This window comes from Mauremys mutica, chromosome 5 (genome assembly GCF_020497125.1).
Source record: "Mauremys mutica isolate MM-2020 ecotype Southern chromosome 5, ASM2049712v1, whole genome shotgun sequence".
Lineage (NCBI taxonomy): Eukaryota > Metazoa > Chordata > Testudines > Geoemydidae > Mauremys > Mauremys mutica.
The window spans coordinates 72132935-72154646 of record NC_059076.1 but is presented as its reverse complement, the minus strand read 5'-3'; the positions used below and the strand labels follow the sequence as shown (position 1 = coordinate 72154646).

General features: G+C 40.9%; 1 protein-coding gene across 7 annotated transcripts in view; it reads left to right on the top strand.

The window, feature by feature from the left end:
• Positions 1-12924: 12924 nt before the first annotated feature.
• SPOCK3 (SPARC (osteonectin), cwcv and kazal like domains proteoglycan 3) overlaps positions 12925-21712 on the top strand; it is a 379532-nt gene continuing 370744 nt past the window's right edge. For 6 of the 7 annotated variants that reach the window (XM_045020004.1, XM_045020003.1, XM_045020005.1 and 3 more), the window contains exons 1-2: positions 13312-13424; positions 13642-13824. In XM_045020004.1, the coding sequence (XP_044875939.1) occupies positions 13642-13824 (183 nt within the window). In that variant the 5' untranslated portion in view covers positions 13312-13424. Of the gene's footprint in view, positions 13014-13311; positions 13425-13641; positions 13825-21712 lie in introns of those variants that run through there. The other variant, XM_045020001.1, reaches the window with a different exon arrangement.

Genomic DNA, 21712 nt, shown 5'->3' with positions numbered 1-21712 from the left:
TCCTTACAGACAGACCCCCAACCTGAAGCAAATACTCACCAGCAACCACATACCACACAACAAAAACACTAACCCAGGAACCTATCCTTGCAACAAATCCCATTGCCAACTCTGTCCACATATCTAGTCAGGGGACACCATCATAGGACCTAATCACATCAGCCACACTATCAGAGGCTCGTTCACCTGCACATCTACCAATGTGATATATGCCATCATGTGCCAGCAATGTCCCTCTGCCATGTACATTGGCCAAGCTGGACAGTCTCTACGTAAAAGAATAAATGGACACAAATCAGATGTCAAGAATTATAACATTCAAAAACCAGTCGGAGAACACTTCAGTCTCTCTGGTTACTCGATTATAGACCTAAAAGTCTCAATATTACAACAACAAAAAACTTCAAAAACAGACTCCAACGAGAGACTGATGAATTGGAATTAATTTGCAAAATGGACACCATTAAATTAGGCTTGAATAAAGACTGGGAGTGGATGGGTCATTACGCAAAGTAAAACTATTTCCCCATGTTTATTTCCCCCCTCCCCCCTCACTGTTCCTCACACCTTCTTGTCAACTGCTGCAAATGGACCATTTTGATTACAACTACGGAGTTTTTTTCTCTCCTGCTGGTAATAGCTCACCTTAACTGATCACTCTCATTAGAGTGTGTATGGTAACACCCATTGTTTCATGTTTTTGTGTATATATATCTTCCTACTGTATTTTCCACTGCATGCATCCGATGAAGTGGGCTGTAGCCCACAAAAGCTTATGCTCAAATAAATTTGTTAGTCTCTAAGATGCCACAAGTACTCCTGTTCTTTTTGTCAGAAGACCGGATACTGGGCCAGATGGACCTTTGCTCTGACCCAGTATGGCCGTTCTTATGTTCTTATTTTGACATAGTGAACTGCTTCAGTTCAGGTTTACCTGAAATGAAATCTTTAGTTTAGATTTTTACAATGGAAAATCAGAAAATATTGGAAAAACTGACATTTTCCCATATGAAAACTTTGATTTTGAAGAAAACACCTTTTCCATTCAAATGTTTTGGATCTCGCCTCCACCCACTGCCTGCACCTTTGGGCAGAGAATTTCCGACCAGCTTTATTGATGTCTTTATATGATAATTTTCTGGGTCTCTGTGGCATTCTGTTTTGACATGCTGTCTGGTTTGTTTCTCTTTGCTTTGGTTCTTTTTCTCTGAATTTTCTTGCAACATAAAATTATTAATAGATGCAATATATTTTGTCATGGTTATTGTTATTTGTTTGTACTCTGGTACTGCCTAGGTGCCCTGTGATGGAATACACCCCTGTATTCACACCCTACACACTGTTGTAATAATCTTTGTACAAAGTATACCTTGTAAGATATCATTTGAAAACTCATAATTTGCTGGTCAATGTTGTCCTGGTAAATATGTGACAACATTTTTATGTAAAGTTATAAGATGTATGATGTTATTAACACATGTTCCAAACACCACAGCCCTGCCAAGGCAGAAGTCAGGCCTCTCCTAAACAAAGGAAGGGATGTGTGCTTGCCTTGATTTGCATTTAAACTGTAAACAGTCGTCATGCAGGAAGAGGAAACAAAAGAAGTTCAAACAGGTGGAAAAAAACCCAGCTGGGAGTATCCTACCGCACATAATCTTTGTCTCCTGAATTTCATCTGGAAATGTTTTTCAAGAGGGAGACTGAACTATAACAAGGAGGGACAAATGTCAAGAGACAACAGAAGGATACAGACACTAGTGGGGGAGAACAAGGAAACAATGAGAAGGTATTGGTCAATGCGATAGGCCGTGTTCTCACCAGAAGCCTAACCCTTGTCAAGTTTTGTGTATGCATCACAACAGAGGAGAGTTTTAAGGAAAGAGTTGAATTACTTTTGTGGATGTTTATGGGGAGCTCCCCCCAAGCATGGCTTGGGGGGACAACATTGGAGAAATTATGAAGGTGCATGTTTGAAAATGTAGCAACAAGTGACAGTGGCTGCCAGCCACTTTTTCTGCTCTCAGTAGATGGATGCATTATGAATATGGCTTTACTTAGTACTTTGTTTTTATGTTATTTTTTGTAATTATTAGCACTTTTCTTACAATAAAATTATTTAATAAAAAAGACATGAGTGTAGATTTTAAAATACAGTACAACCAATGCAAGAAAGCTGAAAGCAGAAGAGAATTTGGAGCCTGGTATATAGGAAATCATGAAAGATCTGAGTGACAGGATGGGGGGATTGGAAGATAGCAAATAATACTGCAATACAGCAAGTCATAGATAGAGAGAGTTCTCAGAAAGTGACCAGTGTTTGCTAAATTATAGTTTTACATGCAGCTCAACTACAAGACTGGGTTAATTAAATGTTTAGACTCGCACAAAAACTCACAAATCAATTTTTGGAAATAAACATGTGGAGCTGCGTTCAAAATGTTATCCTTATTTTCTGAAAGATTCTTTGATGCACTCTCTTCACTTTTAAATGACACAGTAAGTAAAATGACTACACCTATTAGTTTATCAAAAAACAAGATTGCTTTAAAGGCTTAGTTCAGCAATTCCCAAATTTTATTAATTCACGTAACACCTTCTCAAAAGATTGATGTTGAAACACCACATGCAAATTTCTTCTTTGTGCACTTATTTTAGGCCTTAATAGGCTTAAGTATTAACAAATTTATAGTAAAATAAATGTTGAGTTTGGCTGGTGGAGCTCTTCCTGGGGGAAATTAGATGTGAAGGGAGTGTGGCTGGTAGTGTTAGAGGGTTGGGAAGTTATCGATGAAATGTTCTTTTGTTGGAAAATGCCAATTTGTCCAAACTGAATATTTGCAGGAACCTACTGGTTTTGACTAAACTTTTGGTGGGAAGATTTATCTGGTCCAGGATGGAACTTCTGCTGAAAACCAGAGAGACGGAGATCGAGACCCACACCAGAACAGTCTGGTGGTTGGGGCACTCAGCTGGGATGTGGGAGACCTCATATCAAGTCCTTGGTCTGCCTGATTTCAGGATAGTGCCCTGACCACCAGGCTATTGGTTATTCTGGGGTGGATGGGTGTCATTCTCTCTCTGGTTTTCCAGGGGAAAACTTTGAAAGGTCTCAGTTTTGTGCTGATACAGAATGGGGGGAAAAATTGAAATAAAAAAAATATTTCATGAGAAAGAAAAACAGGGTTGTCCCATGATTCAAGCAGATTTCACCAGCCCACCAGTTGCAACCACATTTCACAGAGCCTCCCTTATTCCTTGGACTTGCATGCTTCATCTCTTGGGTTTGAGACCCCACAGCTCTCCTTCTTTTGGGCTCAGATGTGTTTAGACAAGCTTCCAAAGCCCACCAGGCTCCCATCCCAGGGAGCCTTGATCCTGACTTGATGCTTTACTGCAATTCTGCTGTCCAGGCTGTTTGCTTTCTCCCTCTCAATCTTACGGTCTCATAGCTGGTTTTCATTATATTAAGGAGGTAGTTACCTTCCTCAGTTAGTTGGCTGCTCCTTTTAATACTCTTTTTCCTTAATAGTGCCATGTCATGGAAGAGAAGCTGGCTAGTCCTTGGCCCCACTACCTTTTAAACTGGACAGAGCACCCTGTAAAGTGTACCACTTCCAACAAGATCAAATACTACCAGTGGTACACGTACTATAGATTGGGAACCCCTGACTTAGATAATAGAACATCAAGATATTTACAAAAACTGTTTCAAATTGTTGAATCACTTCCTGCTTCAAATAATTTTTAATAATGTAAGGCATACAGTATATACAATAAGGCTTATGGTACCATAACAAATTAATGTCAAATCCCGTCTTCCCTTATTTATGAGAAGTCTTGTCAAATTCAGTTTTTATTGAGGGTTTAGACCCGAATATAACAAATAATGCAAAAGAAAAGTTTTCATCCAACTAAGATAAAATCACTCACTTCAATTATGAAAGGGTCCCATTGGTAGGATAACAGGGTAGAAATGAGAGCAAGTTGCACCATACACCTTCTGACACTGCAAAATGGTGGTTAGTCTGTCAAAGTGTAGATGTAATCTGTGGCTGGACCATACATTTAAATAAAGTCCCTTTTCTCCTATTATAAAGTAGACACATTCCTGACTGCAGCAGGATCTGAAGTCTACATGTAACGTGATACGTGCATCAAGGCATCAATTGCCTATAGGCATAAATATTATTTTTCACAAATCTACACAATAGAGCTCCAAAACAGTAAATAAAGTACGTTAGACCCCGCTCAAATCCTATGTGCAGCCACAGATTAGTGATCAGCTGCAAATGGTTGTTGTGAACAATATACAATGAGGGGTTATCTTCTGATAGGTTCAATCAAGTTGTGAAGATCATAACACTGCATCCAGCTAATTGCATGGGGTAACTCACCAACCCATATTCAGTCAGCATGGCAATTGGTGACATCTATTTTTCATGACATCTGCTTGTTACCTTCCCTTGTTCCTGATATCTTGAACAAATCATCCCTATAGATTGTTGACAAACCATTTTATCTTGTACTAGATTAGGATGTATCTGTACCAGCTGGAATATAGCTATGTAAATATATAGTGTCCAGTATGCTAGCAACAACTTTGCCAAGTTCATGTACTGCACAGTGAACGTGTAAACATCCGCTTTAATACGTGGCCTGACTTTGTTCACCTCAGATCTTCCACTAGACCCAGTGCCCAGGTTCTCTCTCTCTCTCTCTCTCTCCTAGAGAAACAAGATTTGATAATTTTGTTAATGATTTTGAAAAAAAAAGTCAAAAACATGAAAAACATTGTCCATAAAAAATCTGAAAAAATTGCCCCCCCCCAAAGACAATGCAACTGATTTGAACCCTGTGAAATAAAAGCAACTTTGAAAAGTATGTTTTCATTGAATCATTTTCCTGCTTGTCACATTAATTGAAGGATAGAGTTGTTATTAAGAAGGAAATCTAAGATTTATAGAAGTCCTTGTTCTTTAAATTAAGAAGCAAAAGCTGACAATGACCTGGAGTTGGGTACAGTAAACATTAGAAAAGAGATTAATTAACATCCCAAAAGAAATTCTTTCAAGTTGTGGAGGATGGGGAGGCTGCAAATGTAGACTGAAAGTCTCCAACTGAGTGGAACTATTAACCAAAGAAATATAAATGTAACAGGAAAAGAAAACAGTTTCCACCTACCTGTTTAGTCAACAATGATAATTAATGGCTTTTTAAAAACTCAGAATGGATAAACATTTCTTAAGAGATGATGGTAATCTCCTGAGTGAGGAACAGGGGAATCTACTTTAAGGTGAGTTAGAGGGGAGAAAAGTAGAAAGTAATCTGCAGAAATGTAATGTGTGTTTGCTGGGGGTGGGGGGGGTGGGGGAGGTATTTGTATTCATTGGAAGTTTGGAACTAAACCTAAACTATTCTGTACATGTCTGGTTTAGCATTTGACAAATATAAGATTAGGTATATGATGAAACGTTCTTTGTTCCCACCCCTTCCCCATTTTGTGGATCCTGATTCTTTAGAGGGCTCTCCAGGGGATAGTGCTGTGGAGGTAGCTAATCCCTCTCGCCTTTCTGCCTCAAGGGTGAGAACTGTACACATGGAGGGATTCCTCTATTTCCATAGCTCTGAGGCACATTCTGGCACAGGAGTCTTAGACAATAGAGCTGAGTATGGATTTTAGAATCCATGGCCTACTCAATACTTCAGAGCAAAAGAAAATTCAATTCACCACTTGAAATATACCCTGGTTTTCAGGAGCAATCACCTTGATGACTTTTGCAGATTCTTAGTTCAGAGGAATAAAAATATCACATGCCTGATAAAGTTTTTGCATACTTTCCATGATAAAAATTGATAAAGCCAAAAAGATGCATATCCAAAGAGTTCTGTAAGCTACAGGAGAGCACAGAAGGTAGTAAAAAGAGAAAGGAAAACATGGTGGGGAGCTATCCCACCTCACTATTCAAAGCAAGTCTCAGTACAAACACTAGTTAAGTTTAGAATTAAGGTGCCGATTTTGGAAAAAGCTCAACTCTCATTTAGGCCATTAAAATGATGGTGAGATTTTCAAACGTATTCAGCACCCAGAAGCTCCCATTGTCAGATGTTCAAAAGAGCACCCAACATGCTGAGTTTTTCTGAAAAATCTATCTGGCCATTAATTTTGGTGTCTCAACAGGAGCTGAGTTCTTCAGAAAATCCATCCTCACTTGTGGGTAGTGAAAATCTTTGAAAATCTGGCAAAAGCTGTGAATTGCCACTTACTAGCTACTAAATTCAAAATAGTCAGATATCCAAACTGGAGGGGCATTTATCACCTGGGGAACCTGCTGTATTTTTACCAGTGGCCACTATAATTTCTTTTTATAATAGGAATGGATCCATCAATTCATGTTAAAAACATTCTTGCATTCCTCTCTGCAGCAATAACCGAAGATGTCTTTCTAATAGTACTGATGATTTCTTGTAAATAAAATAAAAGCAGGTTTAAAAAAAACCCCTTTTTGTAGCTTTTTAATAATTGGGGATCCTGCTCCAAAAGGGATTTGCAGGGAGGTCACAAGGTTATTTTAGGGGTGGGTCATGGTATTGTGGTATTTTGGAAAAATACTTCTGTATTGCCTTCAGATCTGGGTGGCTGGAGAGTGGTGGATGCTGACTGAGGGCCCAGCTGTGCAGGCAGCAGTGCAGAAATAAGGCTGGCAATACCATGCATGCCATTCTTTGGGTTTGGCTACACTCGAAACTTCAAAGCACTGCTGTGGGAGCGCTGCCGCGGCAGCGCTTTGAAGTGTGAGTATGGCCGCAGCGCCAGTGCTGGGAGAGAGCTCTCCCAGCACTGCACATACTTCACCTCCCCGTGGGGATTAGCTTACAGTGCTGGGAGCCGCGCTCCCAGCGCTGCGGCACTGTTTACACTGGCACTTTACAGCGCTGTATCTTGCAGCGCTCCGGGGGTGGTTTTTTTCACACCCCTGAGCGAGAAACTTGCAGCACTGTAAAGCGCCAGTGTAGCCAAGGCCTTTCTTTTGCACTGCTGCTGGTGGTAGCTTTGTCTTCGGGGCTGGGCTCTGAAGGCAGCACTGCTGCCAGCAGCAGTGCAGAAGGAAGCAGTACCACAACCCCCACCTACAATAACCTTGTTACCCCCTCATAACTCCTTTTTAGGTTAATTACAACACTCTGAAATGTCAGATTTAAATAGCTGAAATCATGAATTTTACAATTTTAAAAATCATATTACCATGAAATTGACCAAAATGGACTGAATTTGTTAGGGCCCTACATACGCTTATGCAATCAGGAAGTGTAATTACAGCACATATATGTATGCCCAAGCTAGCTTTTATGAAGGCAGCTCACTCAAAATAGCAGTGTAGCCAGGATAGCATGGGCAGCGACACTGGTTAATTACCTGAGTCCATATCCAGGATCCAAGGTGAGATTGTGTGTGGGCAGCTGGCATATGCCTCAGCCCACGCCACCACAGTTACATTGCTATTTTTAGCGATCTGGCTCTATCAAAGCTAGCTTTGGGATACCTATATAAGCTATAATCATATCTTCTGATTGCAGTGTGAACATATCCTCGGTGCTCCTGGGAATGCACATCATTCTCTTTGGCCCAAGCTATGATACTCATTCCTGGAATTACTAATGTAATCGTGAATAACTTCTTACATAGAACTCCCCCAAAGGGACAGTGGGTTCATCTTAGATAAATGCCATATGGCAGACATCAGTTTGGGCAGGGTCAGAACCACAGTTTGCACCCCTAGTGTGTGGAAAAAATAGAATTAAAAAGATGATTTTGTAAAATGCAATTTGGGGTTTGTATCTTGGGGACTCTTTGCTAAAATAACCCCATATTTGGGTCACTAATACTCCCCACAAGACATAGCAAATGTAAAGACAATCTAAGAGAACATGTGGATTTTAGAGCACTTACAACAGTCTACCTTTAAACAGAGAGCAATGCTCTGTCTTAACTGAAGCAGAGCTGGCCCTCTGCTACAATAGAGGGAACAGAGAGTGATAAACAGAGAGTTAGTGAATCTTAATGGAGAAGGGACAACCAATAGTAACCTGTGCAGCTGAGAGGGGTTTTTTTCAAGCTAGCAAATTCAAAATACAATGTATTTTGAATTTCTAATTTTGTGTCATAGAAGTCAGATAGAAAGGGAAGTTAAACTATTAGCAGCAATATTTTCTAACCTGACAATGATGAAAAGAGCTATGGGTTACAACTTCAATGATCCCAATTTAAAATTAGGCAATATATATTCACTATTCTTATTGTTATTGAGAAAGGAGTTGAATGAGAGGGCAGTAAGGGCTAGAGCCCAAGTCATGTCTTAAGGCTCCATTGTGCTGGGCACTGTACAAACACACAACAAAAAGACTGCAAATAATTTTTTCCATTAGATTTCATTTTTGTTTTAAATGCAGCACTGCAGTAGTTCCTAGGGACCCTAATAATTGATCAGGGCCCCATTGTGCTAGGCACTGTGAAAATACAACAAAAAGATGGTCTCTGTCCCTAAAGAGCTTACAATTCTTGGCCCCAATTCTCCAAACATTTACACACATGCTTAACTTACGTGGGGGGAGGGATAGCTCAGTGGTTTGAGCATTGGCCTGCTAAACCCAGGGTTGTGAATTCAATCCTTGAGGGGGCCACCTAGGGATCTGAGGCAAAAATTGGTCCTGCTAGTGAAGGCAGGGGGCTGGACTTGATGAACTTTGAAGGTCCCTTCCAGCTCTAGGAGATTGGTATATCTCCTATTATTATTTGAAGCAGAGCTTCTCTAAATCCCCTCAAATTCTACAATTTCTTATGTCAGATGTGTGACCAGTACTGCACTCACTATTCCAGATGACAGTGAACCAATGATCTATATAATGGCATTATAATACTTTCTGGATTATTCTCCACAGGGCCAGCTCTAGCTTTTTTCCACCCCAAGCAAAAAAAAAAACCAAAAACGCAGCAGGATGGCTGGAATGTGCCACCCCAAGATTGGCCGGAATGCCGCCCCTTACAATGGGCTGCCCCAGACACGTGCTCCCTCGTCTGGTGCCTGGAGCCAGCCCTGATTCTCCAGTCTGTTCCTTAACATTTGTTTTATTTTTTTCACCATATTTTCACACTGAACAAAAGTCTTCACTGAACTATCCAAATGGCTGGTCCTTTCCCTGAACTGATTCAATTAAATTAGAACCTAGGAAGTACATCAATAGTTAATTTTTTTCCTCCAATGTTCATTACTGAATTTAATCTGCCATTATATTGCCCATTCACGTAGCCTGGTTAGTTCCTCAGAAGTTCCTTACAGTCTTCTCTGTTCTTGACTAACCTACATAATTTTGTGTTACCAGCAAAGTTTGTCAATTTACTGCTCATGTCCTTTTCCAGATTATTACTAAATCCATTAAACAATACTGTTAACCTTTCTTCTACGCAGGGCCAGCTCCAGGCACCAGCGCAGGAAGCAGGTGCTTGGAGCGGCCAATGGAGAGGGGCGGCACATCCGGGTCTTCAGCGGCAATTCGGCAGCGGGTCCCTCAATCCCTCTTGGAGGAAAGGACCGGCCACCGAATTGCCGCCAAAGAATGAAGCGGCACGGTAGAGCAGCCGCCGATCGTGGCTTTTTCTTTTTTTGTCTCTTTGCTGCTTGGGGTGGCAAAAAAGCTGGAGCTGGCCTTGCTTCTATGATGAAAACTGACCTGTTTTTAGGATTCTGACTCAAAACTCAACCTAAATCCACCCAAAAGATTCTCCAGCCTTTCAGGCAAAAGAGCAAATTTTTGGTCTGATGGAAAAGGCATATGGAAGTGGGGCAACAAAGGGGGCGGTTGTTTCAACTGAGTTTCACATTCAGTTTTGTTTAGAAGCTAAAACAAAATTAACAGATACAAAACCCCTGAAAACCAAACAAACAGACTGAACAGACCCCATGAACTAAAACCACTAAGGTTCACATAGCTCTGCACAGTATCCCTTTCAGGTCCTACTCCTGCACCACTGAAGTCAATGGGAGTTTAGTCACTGATTTCAGTGTGCATAGGATCAGGCCCTAATAGATCATTGTCAGATTGGTACCTATGTGCCTAAACCTGAAAAGACTTTCTACTACTGTTAGCAACCCCATTGCAAACTTGCAACTGAGGGGATGGAAAGACTTTATACATAGACTAAAGAAGTGGGTAAGTGTTTTCAGACTCATCCCTTGTATGGTCTTATTTTTATAAAGGTCAAAGTTAATTTCATTAACTTTAGTTTTACAGTTTTCAGCAAACCTTTTGGCAAAGAAGAAATTTCTCTAAATACACCAAACTCCTTTTTTTAAAACATTCACCTACTTAGTTTATGTATGTTTTAAATACGTCACTCCCAGTTTTTTTACCTTCCAATCATCAAGATCATTTCTTTTGTTTTTAATAAAGCTGTACTTCACGTTTTCAGTCTTAATAATATTATTCAGTACTTGAAGTAATTGTGCCTTATTTCATAATTGCAGGAGATATGTGGAATAAAAGTGGCTGGGATTTGTTTTCTGGAAACATTCTTCAGAAAGGGACCTCTGGAGTGGTTTGGGCTTTATAAAAGTTTCACTGTGATTTGTTCAAAAGTGATCTTCCACACCTATGTCTGCAGTTGCTCCAAACAATATAGACTAAATGATCAATTATCTGTAATTTTGCCTGAACCAAGCTTCTTGAAGCTTTTAATAATTTTAAATATATTCCTCAATAATTTTAAGCACTCTGATCTCCACATAATTGGTTTAAGAGCCTCATTTTGATCAAGGACTTTACACAAATTGGTAATTCCATTTATTCAAGCACACATAAAAACCATATAAAGGTACAAAACTAAAGAAGTTACCTTTTTCTCAACAATGTCCCCCTTTTCAGTAATTATATATATATGGAGAATCATCATTTATTACATTTAAAACAAAAATAAAATTCTAATGGACAAAATAATTTACAGTCTTTCCGTTGTGTGTTTGTACAGTGCCCAGCACAATGGGGCCCTAAGACATGACTTGGGCTCTAGCCACTACTGCCCTCTCATTCAACTCCTTTCTCAGTTAAACAAACTTCTTCTTTTCAATCTCTCATCAAATTAGAGTTTTGCCATCTCCCTAATAAAGAAGGGCAAAAAAGAATGATTAGGGGGATGGCAAAACTTTAATTTGATGAGAGATTGAAAAGAAGAGATTTGTTCATATGAGAAAGAATTTGAATAAGAGGGGACCTGATAAAAGTATACAAAATAAGTAGACTAGGAGCGTCTGTTCTCTCTATCATGTAAGAACAAGGGGCCATGCCAATGAAATGGAAAAGTGGCAAATTCAAACTAGTAAAAGGAAATACATTTTCACACAAAATACAATTAAATTTTGGAACTTTTTACCATAAGAAGTCATTAAAACCAAGAATTTAGCAAAATTCAAAGAGGATCTAGGCTTTTATTTGGATAACAAAAATAGCCAGAGTTATAATTAATTAGTGGTAACAAATCCTTTAGGAAGGGATATAAAATCACATGCATCAGGATTTAAGTGTTATGTGTGTCAGTTCCAAAGGTAACTGCACCTCTGACCCTTTTGAAAGCTCCTTGAGCACATCCTACTTAGCTTTCAGGCCACTAACTGTCACCTTTCTTGGGGTAGAATCCTATGACTCCCTCCCATTAGATTGAGGATTTAGGCTGCAATTCACTGTGATTATTGCAACTGGTCTGAGTTTAGTCCAGCATTTATAGCTCTCTCAGGGGACAATGACAGGTTAACCAGTGACTAGCTAACCTTCATAAACAAAGCATTATTTGCTCAAAACAAAAGCATTACAGAGAAAACATATCTTAAAAACAATAAACATCTTAGATGCTGATCCAAGTTTGCCAAGCTGTCATCCATCTTCCACATAGAGGCCCTCAAATGAATGAGTACTTCCAAACCCCTCTCAGAGGTTCTGTCCTACTTGCTGATAGTGTCATGTCAATTCCTGGACTGAGGTAGAATGACTTACTTCCTGTCACCAGGGTGGTCACTTTATACAGTTCTCAGTTCTTTGTTTCTTAGTCTTCTGTAAAGAGTTCAAACCAGGATGTCCAATTTCCCCCCAAGTGGGTGAGTCTTCTTCAGACTAGCTACATTAATCCCGCTCCCATAGTTCCTAGAACTAAAGTATAAACCCCAGCCCATACGATACCTGTAATGTTTAAAGTTGATACAATATTCTCAAAGATAGCCCATGAATCCATAATATCGGTCATATAAGGGGCTATGCTGCAACTTTCATAGGGGGTGGGTGATTAGATAATCCCACATCTGCCTAATGTGTGGGTGCTTTCACCTTCCTCCTAAGCATCTGGTGCTGGCAATTGTTGGGGACAGGATACTGGACTGAGTGATCCAGTATGGCAGTTCCTATGAATTTCACTAGGCTCTTAGGGCAACATTTTAAATAGTGATTTTTGCATTTAGGAGTGAGATTGACTTTTAATGAGATTTAGGCTCTAAAAGTCAGACTTGTTAATAAAGATGCAGACAAATGCCTAGTGCAATTTTCTCAAAGGGAGTTAGGTGCCTGATCTAGGCACCTGATCTATTGACATCTTTAGGCATCTAAATACCTCAGTGCCTAAGCCACTTTTGAAAAGGGGATTTTTAGGGCCAGATTTACAAACACATTTAGATGCCTAAAGATGCAGATAGGCACCTGTGATTTATAAAAGCTTCTAAACAAGTTGGGTAATAATTACCTAAGTGCCGATGTACCTTTGTAAATCTGGCTCCTAGGCAATAATCCTACAAGCGTTTACAGGCATGCTTAGCTTTCCTCATGTGATTAGCCCCAATAAACTGAATGAGATTACTAGCGTATTAAGCACACGTGTTGCAGAAACCAGCCCTTAGTTTCTTGACAAGAGTTTCCCACAAGAAGCTCTGCCAAGGTAGGACGGTAGAAAGCAAACAACGGGCCTCCGGGAACGAGGTGTTAGTACATTTTGTGGCCTAGGGGCGAAGTTTCTCTGTCCACTTGGGCTTCAGGTTTCAGCCTTTCTGTGGCCAACAAAAAGCCTCTAGTGAAATGATCATCATCAAAGCCAGGGGCTGAACCCCCAGCAGCGTCTGGTTCTGCGGGGCTCCATGGAATCCGCGCGCTCCTCGCCTCTGCACCAGGCGCCGCTTGCCCCGCCGGCTGGTGCGGGGCTTGGCCGGGAGCCGTGCGCGGAGCAGGGGGAGGGCCGGGGAGGAGGGCGGGGTGGGACGCGCGCCGGGCGCAGGGAGCTGAGTGGACGGCTCGAGACGGCGGCGCGTGCAGCAGCTCCAGAAAGAGCCGGAGTTGGCAGCGTCGAGCCGCGTTTCCAGTAGGAGCGGGGAGCCCGGTGCGGGGCTTGCAGCAAGGTGATGGGCTAGGCACCATTGCTCTACGCGCCCCGGCTTCAGCTCCCCTCCTCTCTCTGCCCTGCCTCCTCCGCGCGTGGAGGGAAGGAGCATCCCTACTGCGCCTCTCCTCGGCTCCCGCTACCTGCCCCCCTCCCGCCCCTCCTTTGCCCGGGGAGCGCTCCCGTGTGGCTTCTTGTTTGTGAACCCCCCTCGCTTTGTGTCTCCTCTTGCACAGATGCTGAAGGTGGCAGCCTTCATGTGCGTGTGTGCAGCAGCTTGGTACAGCCAGGGTCTAGCAGCGGCGGCGGCGGCGGCCGGGGGCAGGTCGGACCCCGGCAATTTTCTGGATGATAAACAATGGCTCACTACCGTCTCCCAGTATGACAAGGAGGTCGGACAGTGGAACAAATTCCGCGACGTAAGTTCAACCCCTCCCCACCGACTCGTCTGGGGTTAAATGCAGTCGCGGCTGGGTTCGGCCCTTCTAGCTGGGGGACGGGGGGTAATAAGTTCTCAAACCCTCTCCTGTCTGGTTTCAGAGTGGTAGCCCTGTTAGTGTGCATGAGCAAAACCAAGGAGACCTTGCATGTTCCCCCCACCGGGCCTGGAGCGAGGCTGTGCTACATTCTTCCCTGTAGGCTGGCTTTGATGGCATTGCACAATATTGGCCCTTGTGCACAGCCATCGCAGCGGTGCGGGCTGAACTTTTCTTGAATGATGTTTCTGCACCATGGCGGTGCGCTGAGTGTAAACACACACACACACACACACACACACACACACACACACACCGAGCGCGAGGGGAAGATGTGCTCTCCCACAGTGGTGCTGCTGCTAGGCGATCCCTGATGTGCTCCTGCTGCTGAGCAATAAGGATCGATCCGGTCACTAATAGGCCTTTAAAGAACTTTAAGCTGGCGGCGTAGGGGGATGTCGTCCCTACCCCGGTGGGGGAGGGGAAGGGGCTACTTGCACAGGGTTAGCACTGGTATCATAAGTGCTGATCGTTGTTGATATATTAACTTTTAAAGGACGAGGTTCCCCCCCCCCCCTTTCTTAAGTCGCAGGCCTCCTTGGAGGCGACAATAAAAGGGATAACTCGGACTATGCCTTTTGCAAAGGGTCATTTAAATAAAGGAGGATCCCGTGGTCGGATCTGGCTGTTGCACCGTTAGCCGTGATATGTCTGCCATTCTTTCCACCTGATTTGAGAGGAGCCCTGAAATAAACTGCCCCTTTCCGTTTCCAGTGCTTAAGATATCAGGTGTGCACTACTCCAGAGCTAGTCAATCACGTTTTCACTAGGGCATAGCCCATCTGGCCAGCTATTTTCTCCCATTAGACTGGGAGATAAATGCACTGTACCAGCGTTTGGCCTCCAGTGACCTCTGTAGCCCAAACACGAAATTCACAAGGCATCAAAGGAGCAAAGAGAAAAGAGAGGAAGAGGCAGTCCTCGGTGCAGGCAATGAAGACAAATCGGGTTCAGCTTCAAAAATCAGTGCAAGTGCAATCATGATAGTCTTGACAAATTGTTCCATGTGTAAAGTGGAAAGGCAGTAAGTTTCTGTTTAATGAGTCTAGTGGTTTCTTTCCCTGAAATGAGGTTAACACCACTGCTATTGAAATATGGATTTTGTCTATCTGTCTGTCTCTCTCTCCTGAAATGGATTACTGCAGAAAATACTAATTTCTCACTTAAAATATGCTATGTGTACCTTACAATTTGTGTCAATATTGAAATTCATTTTGCAACACGGAGAAGTATTAGCAAGATAACAGACTATATGGATAGTTGCTACTTTTCCTAAATACTTTTTATGAAATATACTTCAAAGATGAATCCTACTATGGAACCTAAGTAAGGACATAAATGGCTTGTATATCATAAGATATTTCAGCTGCATGGGAATAGGACCTGAACCTTAAAGCTAGTTCTTGCCCAGATATCATAAATTGAATAGTGGTTCTGATCTCTCAGATTACTTCAGTTGTTGTCATAACAAACATGGCAACTTAATTTAGTGGAAGCTAGTGGGTTGTTGTTTTGTTTACCATTACTGTTTGTTAACTTAAATACTCACTGGTGTGCCCATGTGTTTTTGTTTGTCTTTTGTTTTCAATCAATTAATTCCAGGAACTACAAAGTCCTACATTTTGTAGCTTTTGTCACCCTATCTGTGCAGTGGTTTTCTATTTATCCCTATTGAGTTGTTGAAAACTCCAGTATTCAAAAGGTTCTCCTCCTACAGTTTGTCAATAACAACCCATCTCTGTAGTTGACTCTAGTGATTCTGGGGGAATGATTTTTTTTCCCTAAAAAGGAGCTATATCCAATGCACTTCTGAATATTGTACTTGAATGTATATTTTGAAGGTGAGATATGAACTTGAGAACTAAGGTTGCATGAATAAAAAACGAATTACTTCTACATTTATGGGAAATTCACTTCCACAGTGTTTTACACATTTAAAACCTGTATTGTGAGTTATGCCAAACATCTCTTAAATACTAATAGTTGTTTTTTTTTTAAATTAAGATGTTGCATGTTTCTGAAGAAATATTGAAGTGCTATGTAAATATTATAGGATTAAGTACTGTTGTGGACAATGCCAAACAACTCATAAGTTAAATTTTTATAATTAGACAATATCATTTCCATAAGATAGCATCTCCAGCCTGTCTGGAAGACAAGTGCTGTCTAATGTCTATCTCTTGGGTGCCCATTGGCATATACTGTAATATTGGATATTAGCCAGATAATTTACTCTGTGACAGGTAGGTATCCCAAGGGAGCACTGAATACCGATCATTTTTAGGCAACCCTTACAAATATGCTGGTTTGTTTCTATTTATTTATTTTCTCATGGTTTTATGAAGTTGGTATCTCTGTGAGGATTCAAATCTTATTTCTCATAGAATAAGAGTCGGTTGGTTATTGTATTGAAATCTAAGTTTCTATTATAACCACTTCCTAATGAATTAGAATAGTCTTTTGCAGTGAAGTATTACTATCTTTAAACTGGTTTCAGAGTAGCAGCCGTGTTAGTCTGTATCCGCAAAAAGAACAGGAGTACTTGTGGCACCTTAGAGACTAACAAATTTATTTTAGCATGAGCTTTCATGAGCTATAGCTCACTTCTTCGGATGCATAGAATGGAACACACAGATATCTCCTGTCTGTGTGTTCCATTCTATGCATCCGAAGAAGTGAGCTGTAGCTCACGAAAGCTCTTGTACTTTAGTTAGTACTCCTGTTCTTTTATCTTTAAACTGTTGGTGGGTTTGCAGAAATCCATAGAATATAACTGGAGCAAATCAGTAACTGAAAACTGAACTTAATTATTTGTCCAGCAGTTTGCAAACCGCCCCCCCCCCCGCCCCAGAAAAGGAGAACCAATTTCAAGCAGCCTTGAACTACTACCTTCAGGTTTTAGATAACTGAGGAATATATTTTAGTGAATCTTTGAAATGTTGTATAGCTAGCTTTATGTGACTTTTTGTAGTGTGACTCTTTGAAATTGGGGTTAGGTACTTCATTGCTGCTTTTAAAAGTTTTAAGAAAAGCAAATGTTGCCTCCTACCTCAGGATAGAACAGCACAAATACATATACTTACACACACACACACACACACGTATGTACGTATAAGGAGTTAAAATTGGAAGTGCAGCTTTGTGAGGCCTTATATATAATTTTTTTTCTTTTTCAGTATTCAGAAAGAAACCTGTTTTCCACAAACTAGAGAAAAAAAACCACAGTTGTGTAGGGGAGATGGAATTTTTTTGGTGTGAAAAAAATATTAAAGGCTTAACTTATGAAATGACAGAATTGATTAATATGGAAGGTAATGACTGACTTCTGCCTCATTTCTTAAGAGTTTTTTAGATCACAATGAAAGAATTCAGGGAAGTTCAGAAAGATTGTTCATAAACATGTGTTCTTTAACTAAAACTAAATCTGATCTGATCTAACATAAAACATTCTCTTAACTTAATGTCTCCTAGAATGTCAGCATTTTAGGGAAAGACTTTAAGCAATGCAATCATTCATTAACTCAGTAATAATATTGGCTTACAGAATCTGTCTGTACAAAGCTGTAAAAACACAGAACTGACTCCTCTCCTCTCTCTCCCCTCCCCCCCCCCCTCCCATTGCCTGGAATGTCTTTTCACTGCAGTCCTTGATCTTGGTGACAAATCTGTAGAGAATTATGAAACTGGTCTAGGCGAGAGACATGTCTCACTATAAAACACTGGAAAGCTGTGTATATGTTGGAGGCTACTATATACTGGCATTGATCTATGTGCAAAACTCTCATGGACATCACTGGTTTTGTGTAAAGAAATTTAGGATAGAATGGTAGTGTTTTTTTTTAAAGGGGGGAAAAAGAGACTTTAGTGCACTCTTTTATACACAGTGTACTCATTCCCATGAGAACCAGAAGTGTGACAGATACTGTGGATCAGATACAGGGCTGTATCTAAACTGTACTTTGTGCAGCTTGTGAAGGAAAGAGGGGTTAAGGTGCCAGTTATGTCTCCTTGGTCTCGCTGCAGACCCAGTGCTCAGAATTCAGCAGTGTTCTCAGGGCTACTGTACTCTATACTAGTTTTCAATTGCCTGCTAAATGCTTCAGCCATGCCACCTTTTCACTTAGCTATATCATGAATAGTGGTGATTGGGAATGAGTGTGTGTGTGGGGGGGGGGGGGAAGAGGAGTGTTGCAGATGCCAATTTGAGGTGAATATGCTCTTGGCCAGGTTCTACTTGGTTTATGGTGCTTTGTGCTGATGGACTGGAGCAAAGTGACTGGTAAATAATTTATTCTCTAAATCTAGCTTTCTTCTTTCTCTCTCTGTGAATTATCACTAATTCAAAATAGTAGTGTGCAAGTTAACTGGATAATGGTAATAGCATAATCTCTTGTTATAACATTGTAAACCCTACTACCTGATTTTTTTTATATTAAACACTTATACATATACAAAAAATCTGACAGAAACAAAACCTAGGAAAACTATATTATTTCTGTGTCTTATTTAAAGTTTCCCAGTAATCTCCTCTTGCTTCATAATGCCTCATGCATCACCCATACTGTTTGCAATAGGATTCAACCTGTGGCTTGGGTGCTGACTCTTTACTGCGTCCTGAAGAGCTGGGAGCTCAATATTCATTTCAGATAGATACTATATGCAGAAGCACAACTCTGTATATATTTGCGGGGGAGGGGGGATTATTGACCTTGTTCATATGTAGTGGTGTTTGTAAGACAAGATATAATAATTACACTTGCAAATTGCAATGAACTGTGGAAAAGTTCTTGTTTGGTGTGAGATGTTACTTAGATGCACTCCCCTTCACCACCCCCAGCCCTACGCATGCTGGCTTGGGAATATCACTGCTGTAGTGTCAGCTTTTAAGAGAGCTTCACGTGCACCACTTCTAGTATTACAGTAAGTTAAAACAAGCTACAGTACACTGGGACATTAATACTCTATTACAGTGTTTGCATTAGCATGTTAAAAGCAATAACATTTAACAGCCCAGTATATCCAGGACATTACTAGCATACTTTTTCCCCACTGATACCTAGTAGTTGCACTGTTATATCCCATAGCTACTTATGTTGCAGCTTTTTTTGTTAAAACTAAATTGGGAAGAGAGACTACTGATTGTTTAATGGTTACTTTATTACTAAAGGGTGTAGGGAGGTGTAGGCTTGGAGTGAGGAAGGGGAAAGTATCATTCAGTTTGGTGCTGGTGGGGGAGCAGTGCAGACCTTCAGCTCTACTCTGAGAAACCTGTCTGAGCAATAGCTGCTTGAGAGAGACTGCTGCTTGCCAGAGCCTCTGGAGGGAAGATAGGCCTGATATGGGACTACTATAGTAATGTGATATCAGGGTCACCCAGAAACAACATGGAAAAGACTATTGCTGGTTTGTCATGCCTTAGAAGTGACAGCTAAATGAAAATCTGTTGCTTTGTGTACCTGACTGGGGGACCCAGTGCAGTGGGGTTGGCTGTGAGCCCAGGAGTGATTGTCACACACAAAGGAGAATGAAATTTTTCAGGTATGGTAGTTCTGGAAGCATCACCTTCCATTTTTCTAGATGGAATCAAGCACTTCAGTCCATACATTATTTAACCAATAATGGCCAACATGTCCTTTCAAAGCACATAATGATCAGTTGAAGAATTTGAGTAATTGAGGAGAGAGACCTCACCTATTATGGATGTTATAAACAATGTGAAGTATTCTTTTCTGCTGATGCCGTTCTGAATTACGGTAGAAGCCTTTCCCCAATAGTTAAAGGACAAGATGCTAATTGGAAAGTAGGACTTCATTCTGAATGATTTAGTAGGTTTATAATCTACCATAAACTGCATTTCATGAGACCTGTGGGTGATTCCAAAGACTCTTCTGATTAGCAATGCTAAAATAAGACACATTGACTCTTACTTAAGGTCACTTAGTCATTTTATATACCTTTGGAAAACTCTTACTCTGTGCAACCATCTGTAGAAATGCAACTTCTATATTTGTTTCTGGACTATAGCAATTTAAAGTCCTAACTAACTTTGGCTGTCACATCTAGACTAGCTACAGTTAGACAGGTCACAATCACACAACTTGAGTAGGGTTAGTATTGAATGATTACACACAACACTGATCAGAGAGGTGACCTCCATGGAATCTTATGTGTCATTCTTCTTTTTGAATCAATGCTAAACCCAAACTCCAAGATGCGGTTAGAGGGAACTTGAAGGGTATAACTAACTAGGCTAGAAAAAAGCCCTGTGGCAGCAAATCTTAGAGCTGGGGTCAGCTTGCACGATGGGGCTAAGAATAGCAGTGTAGTCATTCATGCTTACACTACAGAGGGGCTTTATACCCTTCCCCTTCACTGGGTTTCAGAGACAAAACTGCTCAAGTGGGAATGTTTACACCTGCTATATTTTAGCTCTGTACAGTTGACCCAAGCTCAGAGACTTGCTGCTGCAGGTCTGTTGTGTGTTTGTAGTGGAGAGGTACCCTAAGAGTAATAGTTTTAAATACTGAGTGAAATAAATTTTAAGTTCCAGTCCACTTCTGATCATTAAACATGCTACTTTTTTGTTGTTGTTGCAAGCATGTTATTTCCAGTGTTCTATCTAAAATCTACCTGGAGTTCCAGGTGGATATGGTGTGTGTTTTTGTCCTAAGCCATTGTACAGTATTGCTTTTTACTGCAAGATGGTTATATTGTACTGAAATGATTGTGTTGGATCTCTGTGGAAGCTGTGATTGGAACATCTGTGGTATCATTTTGATGTAACTACTACATGGAAATGAGAGATTAGATTTCAGACTTTCTGTTACACCAATGTCAGCTGTGAGGTGGGAGCATTGCAACACTGAAGTTATCCTTGTGTCCTCTTTTACTGGGAAATGCTTTCACCTTCAACTCAGCTTCCAGATGCATTACAGTAATCCTGCCCAGAAATGATTGGCTCATAAACCATTGTTCCTCTATATAAGCAGGTTTCAGAGTAGCAGCTGTGTTAGTCTGTAGCTGCAAAAAGAACAGTAGTACTTGTGGCACCTTAGAGACTAACACGTTTATTTGAGCATAAGCTTTCGTGGGCTACAGCCCACTCCATCAGATGCACAGAATGGAACATATAGTAAGGTAGGGGTGTGTGTGTGCGCGTACATACATACAGAGAACATGGAAAAAGTGGAAGTAGCCATACCAACTGTAAGAGGCTAATTAAGATGAGTTATCAACAGGAGGGGGAAAAAAAAACTTTTTTGTAGTGGTAATCAAGATGGTCCATTTCAGGTTGACAAGAAGGTGTGAGGATACTTAACATGGCAGGGTTTGAGTGAGCTCTCCCTGACATCTAGTGAGGACCGGAAATTCTAGTTTTCATTGATAACCCCCACCCCTTCTCTGATTTAAAAAAAAAAAAAGACCCCAGTATCAATTGAATATAATGTCTTATTGATATATTTACGATATTTAAGATGACAGGCTGAGTCCTGCCCATTCTCCTGATTATCTGAATTTTTGATGATCTGATCTGGCCCTGGTACCAATTAGATCAGATAATTGAAGTTCCACTGTCTGTTCTTACATTTTTGTAAGAACACAGATTCCACTTTTTTTTTTCCCCGTGGCAAATTGATTTCTAGGATCCCTGGTGATGAGTGGGAGGGAGCCGGGGAGTGGTGAAAACTCGCAGGAACAGACATTGCTTCCATAAGCACACCTACTCTGACAAAGCATCCTCATCTGCTGAATAGCTAGGCAAAGTGATCAA